Source organism: Malaya genurostris, chromosome 2 (genome assembly GCF_030247185.1).
Source record: "Malaya genurostris strain Urasoe2022 chromosome 2, Malgen_1.1, whole genome shotgun sequence".
NCBI lineage: Eukaryota > Metazoa > Arthropoda > Insecta > Diptera > Culicidae > Malaya > Malaya genurostris.
The window spans coordinates 319,100,025-319,117,097 of NC_080571.1; the positions used below are offsets into that span (position 1 = coordinate 319,100,025).

Genomic DNA, 17,073 nt, shown 5'->3' on the forward strand with positions numbered 1-17,073 from the left:
TAAGCTTATATTAGTTTTTTTTTATATACAACTTAACATCGTATCTCAGTGGCAAGTGTCTCGTAACGGTTAGTTCATATTGTAATGTTAACAGTTTTAGGTCGTATATTTCAGCAAAGATGCCCTCATCAGCACTAGAGTTAATAGTTCGTATAAGAATTTGATATCAGTTCCTGTCCGGACATCATCAATCAGGAGCTTCGAACGCAAACGAGCACCGCAAGCACAAGAAGCAAAAGCACCGGAAGTCGCTGCTGTGCCGGTTGGAAGGAAGCCGAGTTCTGCGCTCTCAGTATAAGATCTCGAAACTTATTTTGCTGGCTGACGGTAGCTTCTTTACTGTTCGCTGGTGTCTCGTCCAGGACTATCGCCGAAGATTCATCCAGGATGGTGATTTTACCTAGTGAATGATGTGAAGTTGATTCAGAAATGATTGGTGTATTTCGAACAAATGTAGCTTACTAATTCGTTTTTGGATTTTGACAGTCTCCTCCGCAACTCCCAGTTCATTTTTGGCCACGCATTTGTAGATTCCAAAGTCACTATTCTTCTGCAGGTGAATGCCGATTTGCAACGCTACCTTGAATACATTTTCGGCAAATTGCTTCATTTCGCTGACACCTGCCGGTAGAAATTTAGAGTAGAACAAACAAACATTTCTGTCTGATCAGTGGACTAAAAAATCTTTTACTCACCCGGTAGAATGATTTCACCCTTTCCCCGCATCCAATAGGTAATTGGATCCGGGTGAGACTCGGCAAAGCATTCCAGCGAAACCCGCTGGCCTATTTCGGCGGTATGTAGTCGGACTGGCACCCGTACAATCGGGGCAACTGTTGGAAAATGGTGACATAAAGTGTGATACATAATTATTGCTTACCAAAAACAATCGGGACAGGGGCGTTGGTTAACTACTTACAGTCTACTGTAACCATGATCCGTTTGCTCACGGTTGGCGAGACACCGTTGGAAGCAATGCAATGGTACGCTCCGGCATTGTGCCTTTGGATGTTGTAGATATTCAAAACGGATCCGTCGTGGGTGGTAACTGGGGGAAAAGGAACAAGAAAAAGCGGAGGAATGTTGACGATTAATCGCTAATGAATTCACTGCGCCACGGACTAATTGGGCGCTGTCGCGGTGGGTCACGTTGGGAACTTACTTCCTGAGTTCTCCATCACGGCCAGTGCCTTTTCGCCGGCTCGTTTCCACACGATCGTCGGCTCGGGAACTCCAGTCGCCACGCAGGTCAGACTGATGTTGGATCCCTCCGGGACGGTCATGTCCTGGCTGGTTTTGTGATCCAAAATGTCCGGCGGAACTGGAAACGAAAATTAGGAGAATTTCAATTGAATGCATACGGTGCAATTCCCCTAAACCAAAGTAATTTCACTTGCATTGCTAATGGCCAAACTTGAATTTCCTCATTCGATATGCCTAATTAAGCAATAAAACGCTAACAAATCTTGCATTTTTCCAACGCAATTATATGTTCGGAAGCTAAACCAAATCAAATTTCCTACATCAAACCAAAACGAAAACACAATTCGCTTATGCCGGTAGTGGCTAACTCACAAACACACTCACACACACAGACACGTGAAATCGAATTAGAGTCCCATTGCAGATTTTCTACTACCACGATTAAAGAAATAACTCGGAAATGTTTCTTCCGTTTGAGTCCCTCCTTTCACTTTCCTCGATCCAAGCATAATTGCTTATAATCATTAATTTAATGTTGGTTTTATTTCTAAGGCTGTCCGAAAACGAAGAAGAAAAAAAAACACACGTTGCATCACAAGCTTCCCGGCAAGCTAAGGAAAAGCACACGGATCCGGTAGGGGCGACCCACCGACCTGCCCCAAGATTGTCACTTGACACGAAACTATGGCAGAAGTATAGAAAGCTTTTGCCTCACATTTTGCCGTAGCCTGTGGGAACCGGAACAGTTTTGATTCGAATGTCGGACAGGTTCAAATGTTGGGTCCTTAGTGGTCATTCATAAATCACGTAGACGAACAGGGAGGGAGGACATCGTGGAAGTAAGCGTTTGTATATGAAAGTGGATGCAGAGAATATTTAGAAAAGTAATGGTAAAATTGGAGTCATTTAATACAAAACTGATTTATCTCGGAACCATGTCATTTAAATACAGATGAAGCTCATTCATTGTTTTTTTGAAGTTAAAACAGCGGATGAATGATTCCGATTTTAATGAGACGGTTTTGGTGGCATCTCGAGCTTTGCTTCGAATAGCACTTTCGATGCCAATCAAGCTGCTGAAAAAATCAGCCACGTCTTTCTCTATGCCATCGATCAATTTGTGCCGAAAGTTATAAAATCTAACACCCTTCAGCCTAAATGCTCATGCGAGAGACTCAAACAATTGAAAACTGCAAAAAGATCCGCTCTGAGAAAATATTCGTAAAATAGAACTGATTACCTTCATTCACGATATGTGGCGATAAATAGCACATACAAACGTCTAAATAAACAGTTATTTGAAGCTTATCAACAGAAAACACAGGATAATCTAAAAAACAACCCGAAAGCTTTTTGGAAATATGTTAACGAACAGAGAAAGGAAAATGGGCAGCCGAAAACTATGGTAAACGGTGATATTGAATCAAAATTCGACTGACAGTATTTGTAGTCTTTTCCGCAATCACTTCAGCAGCGTTTTCTGCGACGAAAAACTCGACATCGATTTCATTGCTGAAGCCGCTAATAATGTACCTTACTTTTCATCTGTCGGCTCTCCGAACACTATATCGATTGGTGATGTGATCGAAGCGTGCAATCGTCTTAAATGCTCATCGAATCCTGGCCCTGATGGTATCCCGTCAATTGTGCTAAAAAAATGTGCTCCCAGTATCGCAACTCCATTGGCCAACGTTTTCAAAAGCTCGCTGTCGTCAGGCATATTTCCAGACATCTGAAAAACCTCGCTATTATTCGCCGTCCACAAAAAGGAGATATACATATAATCTCTAACTATCGTGGTATTGCGTCATAAAGTGCACCTTCTAAATTATTTGAGCTGATTGTCATGGATTTCATGCACCGTTGTAGCTCACAGTACATATCTACCGACCAACATGGATTCGTTCCCAAGCGTTCAACAAATACAAATCTCGTTTGTTACACATCGCACATCATTTCTGAGATGGAGAAGGGCCATCAAACTGACTCTATCTATACCGATTTATCAGCTGCTTTCGACAAGATCAATCATGATATCGCTCTACCGAAACTCAACCGCCTTGGATTCCATGACAGATTTTTAGACTGGATAAAGTCCTATCTCGTTGACCGCAAAATGTCGGTAAAAATTGGTGACACTGTTTCTAATTCGTTTTCCATTACCTCTGGTGTGCCACAAGGTGACTACCTTGGACCTCGTCTGTTCGTGCTTTACATCAACGACGTTAATCATTCCCTGAAGTGTTTGAAGCTCTCGTATGCAGACGACTTTAAACTGTTTTCAAAAATTGATAGCCAAAGCGATGCTAAATTTCTCCAACAACAACTTGATATTTTCGGAAATTGGTGTAAGGTCAACAGGATGGTACTAAATGCTTCAAAGTGTTCTATCATAACGTTCAGTCGCAAAAGAAAACCGATCATTTTCAACTATTCGCTTCTTGGGACCGAGTTAAATAGAGTAAGCTGCATTAAAGATCTAGGAGTCCTACTTGATAGCAAATTAACTTTTTGCGATCATATATCATATATCGTTTCTAAGGGATCCAAACAACTCGGATTCATCTTCCGAATGACGAAATCATTCAGTAACATACACTGCTCGAGTTTTCTGCAGTTGTGTGGTCACCTTATTACCATAACGGGGTACAACGCATTGAAGCCGTGCAGCATAAATTCGTCCGTTTTGCCTTACGTCAGCTGCCTTGGAGAGACCCCCATAACCTTCTTAGATGTAATCTCATTGGACTTGAGTTGCTTAGTGATCGACGCAATGTTTCGAAAGCAATGTTTGTTGCCGATTTAATTCTGGGAAACATCGACTGCTCTAGCCTTCTCGGACAACTCGATATAAATATCAGACGTAGAACTCTCCGGAATAACCTTTTTCTTGTCCCCCAGTTTGCTAGAACGAATTATGCAAAGAACGAACCTGTATCAAGCATGATTCGTTGATTTAATCGTTGTTATACTATTTTTGATTTTCATCTGTCTCGTACTACTTTAAGACGCTCATTTATAGTATTTTTTAAGAACTTGACCTAAGAATGACATTACTTATAATTCGTATATTTGTATTCAAGTTTGTGAGTTCTAAGTTTATTATGTTAGTTTTTGAGTGTACCTTGTATTTTACACCCAAACCTCCGTTTACGAACACTTTTTATACGTAACCTCTTTTTACGTACCTCTTTTTACGAACCAAATCCCAAATAACGTAAAATTTTTTTACGAACCAAATCCCAAATAACGTAAACTTTTTTTACGAACCTACTTCGTAAAAAGAGGTTTTGTCATTCATCGAAAGCGATTTCCGACTCCATGGAAACTACTACAATATAGGTATTTTTGGAACAGGTTTAAAGAGTAGATTCCGGAAAATGATGTTTGAGGTATTTTGGAAATCCAAGATGGGGACTTCCGGTTTGTTGATATTCCTTGAAAACCCATACAATATGGGTATTTTCGGAACGGAATTGATGAGTAGATGTCAGAAAACGATGTTTGAGGTAGTCTTGAAATTCAAGATGGCGACTTCCGGTTTGTTGATATTCTTTGAAAACCTATATAATATGGGTATTTCCGGAACGGGGTTAATGAGTAGATGTCGGAAAATGATGTTTGAGGTGGTTCTGAAATCCAAGATGTCGACTTCCGGTTTATCGATATTCCTTGAAAACCCTTGCAATATGGATATTTTCGGAAAGGAATTGATGAGAAGATGTCGAAAAATTATGTTTGAAGTGGTTCTCAAATCCGAGATGGCGACTTCCGGTATTCCTTGAAAACCCATACAATATGGATATTTTCGGAACGGAATTGATGAGTAAATGTCAGAAAACGATGTTTGAGGTAGTTTTGAAATTCAAGATGGCGACTTCCGGTTAGTTGATATTCCTTGAAAACCCTTGCAATATGGGTATTTTCGGAACGGAATTGATGAGTAGATGTCAGGAAATAATGTTTGAGTTAGTTTTGAAATTCAAGATGGCGACTTCTGGTTTGTTGATATTCCTTGAAAACCCATACAATATGGGTATTTTCGGAACGGTATAGTGTTTTAAAGGAATAAAGAGTTAAAGGAAAATGGCAAAAACTTTTAAAAGATAATAATCAACCGGAAGTCACTGTTTTGCATTTCAAGACCACCTCAAATATAATTTTCCGACGTCTACTTTTAAATCTCTTTCCGAAAGTACCCATATTGTATGGGTTTTCAAGGAATATCAAGAAACCGGAAGTTGCCATCTTGGAACTAAGAACCACCTCAAACATTGTTTTCTGACATCTACTCATCAATCCCGTTCTGAAAATACCCATTATGTAAGGGTTTTCAAGGAATATCAAGAAACCGGATGACACCATATTGGATGTCAGAACCACCTCAAACATCGTTTTCTGATATCTACTCATCAATCCCGTTCCGAAAATACCCATATTGTATGGGTTTTCAAGGAATATCAACAAACCGGAAGTAGCCATCTTGGATTTCAGAACCACTTCAAACATCATTTTCCGACATCTACTCATTAACCCCGTTCCGAAAATACCCATATTGCAAGGGGTTTCAAGGAATATCAATAAGCCGGAAGTCGCCATCTTGAATTTCAAAACTACCTTAAACATCGTTTTCTGACATCTACTCATTAATTCCGTTCCGAAAATACCCATATTGCAAGGGTTTTCAAGGAATATCAACAAACCGGAAGTCGCCATCTTGAATTTCACAACTACCTCAAACATCGTTTTCTGACATCTACTCATCAATTCCGTTCCGAAGATACCCATATTGTTAGGGGTTTTCGGCAATCTCAATAAACCGGAAGCCGACATCTTGGATTTTGAAACGAACCCAAACATCATTTTCTTGCGCTTACTCTTCATATCCGTTCCGAAAATAAACATATGATGCGCGGTTTCCACAATAATCACACAAAACTTTTTTTACGAAGTAAATTCCAAATAACGTAAACTTTTTTTACGAACCAAATCCCAAATAACGTAAACTTTTTTTACGAACTACCTCTTTTTACGAAACCCCGTTTAGTTCGTAAATGGAGGTTTCGGTGTATTATAATTAATTAATGTATCATTTGTATGTGATTATCTGTTGGTACAAAAGATGAGGAGGTTTTATGCCTACTGGAGAGAGATTCTTAATAAGTATCCTCCCTGCTCCAAATAAATAAATAGATAAATAAATAAAGAATATTTTAGACATTCTGTTGGCTAACCTTTTGGTCACTTTTTGCCTCCATTTTTTCATCTTTGTCGCATCCCGAGTCACCTTTCTATTCTAAGGCTGTCCGAGAACTCAAAAGCTTATAGCTCAGTGATTTGTAGAAGGACTTATATAATCCAACTACCAATAGATTTGAAATTATTCAATTTCTATTGCAACAACATTGAAGTGTTCTAATAGTATGTTACACTATTGAAAATGTGTCGTATTTGACCCAATTTGTCAATCACCAGCCAACTCTGAAGAAGAGAACAAAATATCTGCTGCTGTACAACTGCGTCGATATAAAAGGTGAACATTTCACATTTTCCCATCATTTTCTAAGCAACAGTTGTCGAAGCAAGACATACGGGAGAGACCTCAAGCTTTTGAAATGAAGCGAGCGCCGAACAGCGGAATTGTGCCGAAGAACAGTCGCAGCCGGGCACACAGCAAAACCACACCAAAAGCCTGCCAGTGGAAGTCGTCGGTCGTCACGGGTAGGGATGCCGGATTTTTCAAATCACTCGATTATTCAATAATCGAGTATAATTTTCAAACTGATCGATTAAATTTTAAACGATTATCTGGGTTATTAATTGTTTACTTGATCAATTATTCGTTTGTTATTATGGGATCTTTCGAGTTATTCGATTCGGAATAATTGATCGATGTTATAACATCCCTAGTCATGGGAGCGCTGCTCAGATAAGTTGTCCGGAATTAGGGTCGGAATTCATTCACTAAAACGAAGTGTAGCAGGTACTTTTGAAACCCGAATACGGGAGTTGTATCCGCGCGAAATTTAGGAATTCAATATGGGATCATAAGACCTCTCACTGTAATCCGAGAAAGTGAGTTTTTTTGGAATATATAACATCTTTTCCCGGTGCTTCCGGGAACTAGGATAGCCAAAATCGAGTTTTTTGGTTGTCTATTGATATTAGCTACCGATTGGGATAGTTTCGAGGACAGATTAGAAATTGTTTTACGTTTTTTTGTTTCGCCGCTTCATGTGACTCTATCAAATTTTTAACACACTTTTCCCTATAATTCCGGTACCGGAAGTCAGATCCGGATGAAATTTGGTAGTTTGTATGGGACCATGAAACCTTTTATTTGAACCTAAGATTGTGAAAATTGTTCACTCCATCACTGAGTTCGGTTCAAAAACGGTTTTGACACTGATTACATTATCTTTTTATATGAGAAAGGCAAAAACATCTAAACTCAACCTAGCATACTGTGAACTAATGTCTAGAAATGATGACTCAGTAGGCAAATAATTGGAATGAGTGCTGAAGATGAATCAAAGAATATTTGCCCATGTCCAACGCTATCAATGTTAGAAGAAGGGATCAGGGGCATTTCGTCGAAAACCATTTCTCCGAAAGGATTATTTCGCCAAACGACAATTCGCCAAGTTATTCAATAGTCTTCATATCGTCATTGGAATGGATTTGAAATAAAGACAAATGAAAAGTGACAATGTTTACTCCCGTTCTGTTGAACTACAATCCTTTTTCTTGAAATAATCCAGAAAGAGTCGATTGAGTTTTTTATTCTCTTTTTTATTTCAAAATCTGGTCATAAACTGGTTGACTTTAGTAAAATATCTACTAGGCAATTGTTAGCGGTATTTCCCGTTAATTGAGGGCAAATGAGCATCGGCATCGGTTATGTGGCTGCGTCATAACAATTATCTAGCAGACATAAAATAAATACATAATTTCGATGAATAACCAGAATTTACAGTTTTCTACTTCATTATGTGATGTAAACGAAATTATCCTTTTAGCGAAATGGTCCTTTCGGAGAAACAACCCTTTCGGCAAAATGACCTATTCGGCGAAACGACCTTCGGCGAAATGGCATTCGGTGAAACAACATTCGGTGAAATGACTTGGAGATCGAAGAAGATATAAGACTAATAAGAATAAGCTGAATGCAATGCAAAATATAGAGGTTCAAGATTCCGTTTTTCTGTTCAACCTTAGTAAAATTGGAATAACTGTTCCAGAAAATCCTGGAGAAGGTTCGACGGTTCTAGTCCTCTATCTGAGGAAAACATTTTCATTTTATTCTATCCCAACTAATCATCTAACATTTTCCGTTGCGTACTGATCTATCTGTTGAAACGGTATGAATCTTTAGAAGTCGTCGGTCGTTCTGCGGTCTAATAGATTTTTTATATGTCCGGTGATTCGGTAGGTACTTGTAGGCTCGACACTGCCGGGCAGCTACTTGAAGCTGACAAGCAAATCAGAAGAGACTTTAGTATAGTAAATTCGTACCGAACAGAACTGGTCATTTTTTTGGTGAATGCGCCTTACTTTACTGTGGGACGCCTTTTAAAAATTCATTCTTTTCAAGAATGGGCAGAACTTAATCATAAATTAACGATTTGTTGTATTTGTATCTTGTTGTGCATTAACATATTTTTGCTTCATACCATCTGAAATATATTCAGCAATTTATGATACAATTTTCAGTAACATGAGATTACCACAAATAACTGAAAATTGAGTTTTTCTAAAATGTTTGGTATGAACGAGCATCAAGGTGAAATTCAGTGCCTACTGTGAAATTTTATCCGGATCCGACTTCCGGTTCCGCAGTTACAGGGCGATGAGTATCAAAGTTTTCAAATCGCCATATAGAGTGACAATATGTACAACACCGAAAGAAGAAGAAAACACAAAACGAACAAGACGTGCTTTGTTCTATTTCGTACACGTTGTGTAGTGATGTCAATAATAATAATAACAATCCTACTACATGTTTCATGCTGCTGATTCATGCTGTTGAGCACGCAGTAGTAACAGAAACGCAGGTTCGTTTCGTTAGATTTATTTTAATTGGTTTAAACGAAATAGAGCATGAGATAGTAAGTATAAGTTTAACTACGTTCAAAACTGTTCCAATTTGTAGGTCATATTTGTTGGTAGCAAACGAACCAACTTCGGCTATTCCGTTCATCTGAATCCGGTTTCGGGAGAATTGGAAATAGTGATTAGAAACTGCAAAAAGGATCTCACTAACTTTTCTTGGAGATGGCCGAATAGATTTTCACAAACTTATAGGTTCAAAAGTCTTACAGTTTCATACGGAATTCCCTAATTTGTTTTGGATACTACTTTCGGTTCCGGAACTACAGGTTAAACAGGATTTACAGAGTTTGTGAGATTAGATCCGAACAAATTATCCTATTCCTATTCAATAGACAGTTGTTTTTGCGAATTTCACGGTTATATTTATGATGTAATAAGTAATATGAGAAAGGCATCATTACACCACTAGGTGGATTCAAATAGGTTTTAATTGACTAATATGAGGGAGACACATTTATGTAAGTTGTTTAAGATTGTCATTTTGGTCACTCAATTTATAACTTAATTTGCTATTATAACTGATATTCTTGGTCATTCTTTGTTACAGGCCAAAATCTTTGAGGTGATGACAAACTCTTTAGCTAACTGATTCCAACTATGCATCTTTTTTTCTATGAGAACTGAAGAAAATTCTAATATGATTTTTTGTAAGGACTTAAGTAAAATAAAATGGACATCGTATTAGTATCTAAGTGAATAATATGTTACCACTTCTCATGAATTTTTAAAGGAAGATACTTTTTGATGTGAATACGTCTTATTTTACTATGAGGCGTCTGTGAAAAATTGACCCTCTCGGAGAATGATAAGATTTTGATCGTGAATCAAATCTTTTGTTTGATTGAACTTATAAATACATAACGTAATCGGAGATATGATCAGCAATTTGTGGTAGAGTTTTCAGTAGTATGACATCCTCGAATAACCCGAAATAAACTAACTATGATCAGTATCTAACGGGGAAAACAGATTGAAAAACTGCCATGCGAATGTAACAATATAACTCGCATGGTAGTTTTCCTCGTTAGATACTGATCATATTTAAAACTAGTTCAAGAAGGCTCTACGTCTTAACAAAGACTAAAACACAAATCGTCGAAATAAACGTTTTCTAAAAAGCTCAAGTAAAAAAGTTTACAATTTTATGTGTCATTCATTCTAGTCTGCGTAGTGACTCGTTCAGTTCAGACCAAAATCAAATTCTAGGGTTCATTTCTGAAATTCAGTTTCAGAATTCAAGACCTGATTATTTTTTCATTTACAGAAGCCATATCTAAACTTCAGTTCCTCGTCCAGAATCCAAGGCCAGAATCGAGTACCATAATTCTAGAACTGAAACTGAATTTCAGAACTTGATTCTAAGCCGGGATTTTGGAACCAAATTCTGGATCTGAGATCAGGATATAGTTTCCAGATCTGTACTTTTGATCTGAATTCTGAAACTGAATTCTGGAACCTAAATAGACGTTCAGACCAGAAATAAGTTCAGAAATTCAGATTGAATTCAGATTTAGAATACGGTTTCAGAATATAGGTTCACAATTCTAAATCTGAAGTTCTGGAATTTCAGACTGAAATCCAGGATCAGAACTCAGATCCAAAATTAAGTTATATTTCATTAATTACGGTCTAAACTGCATTCAAGAGTTCAGGTTCAGTGTTCTAAACCAGAATGCAAATCGTCAATTTGATTCCAACGCTCAGTTCTACAATTCTAGAAGTGTAACTGAATTTAGCAACTAGATTCGGAGGATTTCCAGATCTTCAGAGCTGATATTTTGGATCCGAATTTGAAAATGGAATCCTGGACTGGAATTCTGTAACTAAAATTCAGCTAGGGATCAGAATCCAGGTCCAAAGTTCAGTGCTACCATTCTGGTTCAGAAGTCAGCGTCGAACAAGGTCTCAAATTCAGTTCCACAAGTGATCAGTTATCAGTTCAACAATTCAGAATTCAGTTACCGACTCTAGCGCATGGGCTAAAAAGTCTCGGGCCTAACACATAGATGCCGTTTGTTATAGTACAGTCACATTTCTTTCAGTTAATACCAACCTTTAAAAGACATCTGTTAAAATTTCATCAGTTTGTGAGTTATTGTGCTAAGAGTGACGCTACGTTTGTCGTTATCAGAACAATAGATCAAAACTAATTTCGTGTTTTAATTTTACACTGCTTCTTGATGGGAAAAATTACCGTTCAAGCGAAGCGATGGCTGGAAGAATGTTATGAAGACTTCGCCTATTTTGATGCAAAAGATAAATCGTTCTACAAAAGTGGTATTGAAAAGCTAGAGCGGTGCTGGAGTGATTGCACAGTGGTTTGAATCGAAAAAAACGTGAGCTTCATTCACAAAAATATTCCTCGTGATTTGATCACAATAAAAAATGTGCAAAGCCTTCTACGGCAAGAGTTCATTTCAACAACTTTTTTCCTTCGAAAGATAGAAAAACAATGTCTTCTGCAAAAGTTTAGAACTTCTAACGAGAAAAAACTTTGCCAAAGAAGCTATAGGTCTAACGCAAAAAGTTTCGGATATATGAAGCATTTTCGATTGAAATCACTTACAATTACAATTACTAAAAACGTAAAATTACACATTTTTGTTCAAGACTGTGCACGGTTTGGCCTTTTCCTTAAAAAGTTATTTAACATTTAAACTTTTATATACACTAACTTTATCTACTAATAGTAAGCAATAGTAAACAAACTTTTTTTTGTTAATTAATATTCTTTTGCATAATTTGATTTGATACTTTACCGTGTACGCCTGTATGTAACGTTGAACCACTCACGCATTTTATTGTCCAAATGCTCCAGCTGGTTGATAATATTAACCAATATTATCAACCAACTCTTTTGTGTTCTTAAAAATAATATGCAGTGCTGCTCTCACCATCACCAACAGTGCATATTTGGAGCAGGAAATTTAATATAAAGTTACTTCACTGTGCTTCATTTTTCAATATACATTAAAAGTAAAACTAAGCGTCAATATAAATAAACGGTCATATTCATTGACATTAATGTATTCCAATTTAGTTTTCATCGAGAATGGTTTTGAATCGATTTTTTTATACAACTGATGTCTATTTCATAGTACTATTTATTTAGAAATCGTATGAATTTCATTATTTTTTCAGTATATGGCTTAATTCATAGGAACGTATTTGTTTTTAGGCGTACTGACAATGGTGTAAGACATCATCCTTGAAATGAATTGGATTGGAATTAAAAGAACGGATGAGTAATATTCTATTTGAAGAATAAGTAAAACTTGTCGAAATTTAATGAGCACGTAAACATGCTTTTTTAGTTTGATCAATTGCATACAAGAATGCATCATGAAATTATATTCAATCATTACACCATAGCGCCAAAGCTACACTAACGACCGATTAAAATGTTTGAACATTTCCTACAAAGCTCCTTTTAATAAACCAAAAATAGTCGTTTTAGTAAATGTTTTTGCTAAGAAAATGGTCAAAAAAGCACTCGATGTTTCGTTGTCTTATTCACACAATTTGAAAGGCTTTCGCCTGTATGTGCCTTTTGGTCTGCGACCCAGCTTCCTATTAGTAGTAAAGTTAGTGTATATAAAAGTTTAAATGTTAAATAACATTTTAAGGAAAAGGCCAAACCGTGCACAGTCTTGAACAAAAATGTGTAATTTTACGTGTAATTGTCTCCAACATAGTAGACACTGAAAATAATTGCGAAAAAAGTTATGTACAAAAAGTCGAATTTAAGTGGTTTCAAACGAAAATGCTTCATATATCCGAAACTTTTTGCGTTAGACCTATAGCTTCTTTGGCAAAGTTTTTTCTCGTTAGAAGTTCTAAAATTTTGCACAAGACATTGTTTTTCTATCTTTCGAAGGAAAAAAGTTGTTGAAATGAACTTTTATCGTAGTAGGCTTTGCACATTTTTTATTGTGATTAAATCACGAGGAATATTTTTGTGAATGAGTTCTCCAAAGGAACTATGTATATCGGATCAACGGTTTAGCAGCTAGAGAATTAAGTTCACGTTTTTGTCGATTCAAACCACTGTGGATTGCTTTGCTGTTGATAGAGATTAGGTTGGTGAATGATGTAAATTTCAAATCAAAAAAACATGTTCAAAACTTTGTTAGGGCTGGGACTTTTCAGTCCATGTGTTAGAGCCAAAATTAAGTTTAAAAATGCAGTTCTAGCATTCTGCTCAAAAATTCGAATTCAGAATTTAGATTCTTTGTAATCAAAGAAATTGAACAAGCCATGATATTCGTATTCACGTCATCCAGGTATGTCTCTGACATTATCCACCCGTCCTTTTTGTTATGACATGCTCCACAAGCAGAACTTTCGCTTCCAGTTTAGTTAAAATACTTCATTCCCGGGGCCATTCAAGTTTTGTTGAATTGCATTGCACAGTGGTCCGAAACGGAAAATTAGCGAGACAAAAATATTTTCGATATTACATATTATTTTGTTTTTGTAGTTGGTGTCTTCACAAAAGTTGTTTGTATTCAACGGGCGCATCTTTGAATGTAGAAGATCATTAGGGTGGTTCATGTTTGGATTTAAATCTGAATTCTAACTTTCCTAATTTAATTTGAAAATTATTGCGCTTCACAGCGAAGTTGTGGGAAATTTTATTTGAGCAAGTTTGCTGAAAAAGCTATCTTCCTACCTCTTCTTTGGATCGAGTTCCATCAATTTTTCGGAGTAAAAGTAAAAAATTTCTCTTCAAATTTTCCTTATTTTGTGACCGAACCTTTATTGCATCTGTTGAAAATTTATATTAGAAGGTTGACTACACAGAAAAAATTATGAATTTTACGTTACATAAACCTACAAGCTATATAATTCATAACTAAAACTTTTAAATGACGCAATATCCCACGCGCACAAAATTTTACACGCTCCGAGTGTAATTTGCACTCGGCTACCAATTACCGCAGTAAGGATTTATATGTAACAATTATTCAGCAAGCAGCAATGTGCTTCTGTGGATCAGTCGATTAATCGACATGCTTTGTGATCTAACGTTTCTCGGTTCAAGTCTCGCTGTTGCTATCGATCTTTTGTTTTTTTTATTTCATTCGAGTTCAAGCTATGTAGTTTTCAAATCACACAATTTTACTTGTTCTTGAATATAAATTCATGTGAAATACGACGCTGCAGTTGCGTGCTTCTTATAAGATGAAAGATCACAAGATTTTTTTGAATGGTAGCTTATATTGAACAGCTTAGTTGAGCAAAACTGTCCGAGAAATTTTCGAAAGACGATTTTCTCGTAAAACTGTTCACAAAAAAACTTTTGTTAAGACACAAACTACATAAAATAATTTTAATAGTGGAAATACTTTTGTCCCTCTAATTTCCCGTTTCGGACCACTGTGCATTGGTTTCTTTAGGTGGTCCATTTTTGTTTATTTCCCTAAATTATTTCATTACTTGCTTACTTCGGCATATCGATACAAATTTTAAGGCATGCAATATCTAACTTTTTACAGTCGCCTTGCATTAAGCTCGGAATAAACTCAACTGGACAGGACGAACACGAGAATGGCAATGATTAAAATTTGAGTTCCACCCACTCACACACACACATACAGTACGACTACCGCAAACGGTAACGGAGCCTCACTTGGCAGTAACAATGTTTCCGCTGGCTTTTGCTCAAACGGTCAGTTGAGTTTTGGCTTTCAGACTGTTATAGGAAAATTATTATCCTATCTGCGGACACGCGAATCAGTGATTAGAGGAATTTGTACTAATAATATGTCATATATTTCGAGCGGTAGGCTGCGAAGTGAGTCGGAAGTTAGCTCCTTACTTACTTTCAAATGAAGAATGTTTTAGGTTGTTTGTTTGATGTCGGTGTGAACGTGTTTAGTAGCCGTAAGGTGACAAATTTTTTGCTGACCTAAAAATATGTGAAGTTTTTTTTCTCATTGACTCACCAACAACATTAAGATATCCCATTTGACTTTTCATCGGATCCGTGTTGATCTGGCACATGTACCAGCCCTTGTCCGATTCCTTGATGTCCTTGATTCGGAGCTGCCAGATCCGCTGTTCGGTGTGGGTGATGGTGATCCTTTCGCTCTTGGTAATTACCAGCGTTTCGATTGTCAGTATCGTTTGAGTGTCCACTCGAAGCCAGGCGACCTGGAAGTGGACCAATCAAATCACAGATCGATTAGAATTGATTAAACGCGACGCCAAACCCCACTTCGTCGGCGGTGGGCTGCAATTGTGCAGAAAATTACCTTATATTTGTGTAAATCGTGAACCGTGCACGTCATCACGCCTTCCCGGCCGACCGGAACCGTCACATTTGAAATCGGTGCACTGAATTTGGGATCGACTGTGCGGGGCGGGGCGGGGCGGCGAGGAGAAAAAACCGGAAAAGAATAAAACGTCAATTAAGTTGTTTCCTAGCCAAATAAACTGCAAACGTATGAACACAACGATGAAAGGTGCAATATTATGACTTGTTGTTTGGCATTTCCGCCCACTACCCCCACCACACCGGGAAACTTTTGCATCGGCACCAAAAGGGAATTTCTTGCATTTGGGGCGGTGTGTCGGTTGTGGAACTAAATGCTAAAAAAAGAAGTGTTAAATAACGAATTCAAAAGAACATTTTTAATTCGGAATCAGTCCTCAACTAAAATTTGTGGATCTAATTTAGCGTCATTATCTATTCGCAGATGAACATTTTCTAGAACATCTTACGAATCCACACACCGCATCAACCCAACAGACGCCCGTCTCCCGGGACCGGAAGTTGTGGCAAACCGTAATTATATGTACTCCGAACTGCTGCAAACATGTGTGTGTATGTACTTATCGAATGAACAACTTCATGACCGCAGATTGAGACCGAAGTGAGCAAGGCTTGCGGTTGCATTGGGCCGAGTTCTTAAGTGCCGGACCAGCGGAAATTGATTGGCCGGTGATCTTTGATGGGTGGTCAGCAGAAGTTTTCCGATGTTGGCACTCTGCTGGGCTGTGGAGAGAACCTTGCCATAAATGATTGGCCATCAGGTCCAAACGGCACCGGTTGCTAACCAACCGACAACTCTTGGCTTAAGTAGGTAAAACAAGCCGGTGAGATTTACTCGGAGGATTAAGTTTTCTGCAACCGAAGAAGATGCCAGAAAGTTTCGCTCACTTTGGATAGAAAATTTACGATTGTGGCAGCACTTTCAGCACAGAAGAGTTGGGAAGCGCTTTGCTTATTCACACTCATCATAATCCTTGGTTGGCATGAAGCGAACCAACGCCAATTTCGCTCAGTAAGCGATTAACATTGGATCCACTGAAACACGTCATTGGTTCATTGGTTTAGTTTTATTCCACAAGTGCAGATTTGCTGTTTCCGTTTTGGGACCGTCGGGGTTTTGCCTTTTTTATAGTCAATTAAACATCTGAAAGGCGATAAAGCAGCAATAATTTCGTAAAACAAAACCTAAACCTCGACATGACTAACAGTCTTGTTAACATCTCAATTATTCATTTTGAATATTCATAACGCAGTACTAAATGATCCCGTTCGCCCTCCCACAACCGCAATAACGTGAACAGAGAACAAAAAAAATGCCTGCTCCAACTTGTACCAGGCAGTATCAAAATCATGTTTTAACTTCCGGTTGTGTTACCCACTTTTACATCAACCCGCCCGCCCTTCGGAATCGTCGCAGTCCAATCTGCTTTATGACGGCCGGCATGGTGCGTGGCTACGTTTGGTGATGGTGCAAATCAAGA

General features: G+C 37.8%; 1 protein-coding gene across 1 annotated transcript in view; it reads right to left on the reverse strand.

The window, feature by feature from the left end:
• LOC131431256 (neurotrimin-like) overlaps nt 1-17,073 on the reverse strand; it is a 75,504-nt gene continuing 58,431 nt past the window's right edge. Inside the window, exons 2-8 of the mRNA XM_058596863.1 lie at nt 15,573-15,670; nt 15,264-15,471; nt 1,163-1,321; nt 920-1,048; nt 696-833; nt 463-621; nt 1-400 (exon numbers count right to left, since the gene is read on the reverse strand). Of these exons, the coding sequence (XP_058452846.1) occupies nt 192-400; nt 463-621; nt 696-833; nt 920-1,048; nt 1,163-1,321; nt 15,264-15,471; nt 15,573-15,670 (1,100 nt within the window). The 3' untranslated portion in view covers nt 1-191. The remainder of the gene's footprint in view (nt 401-462; nt 622-695; nt 834-919; nt 1,049-1,162; nt 1,322-15,263; nt 15,472-15,572; nt 15,671-17,073) is intronic.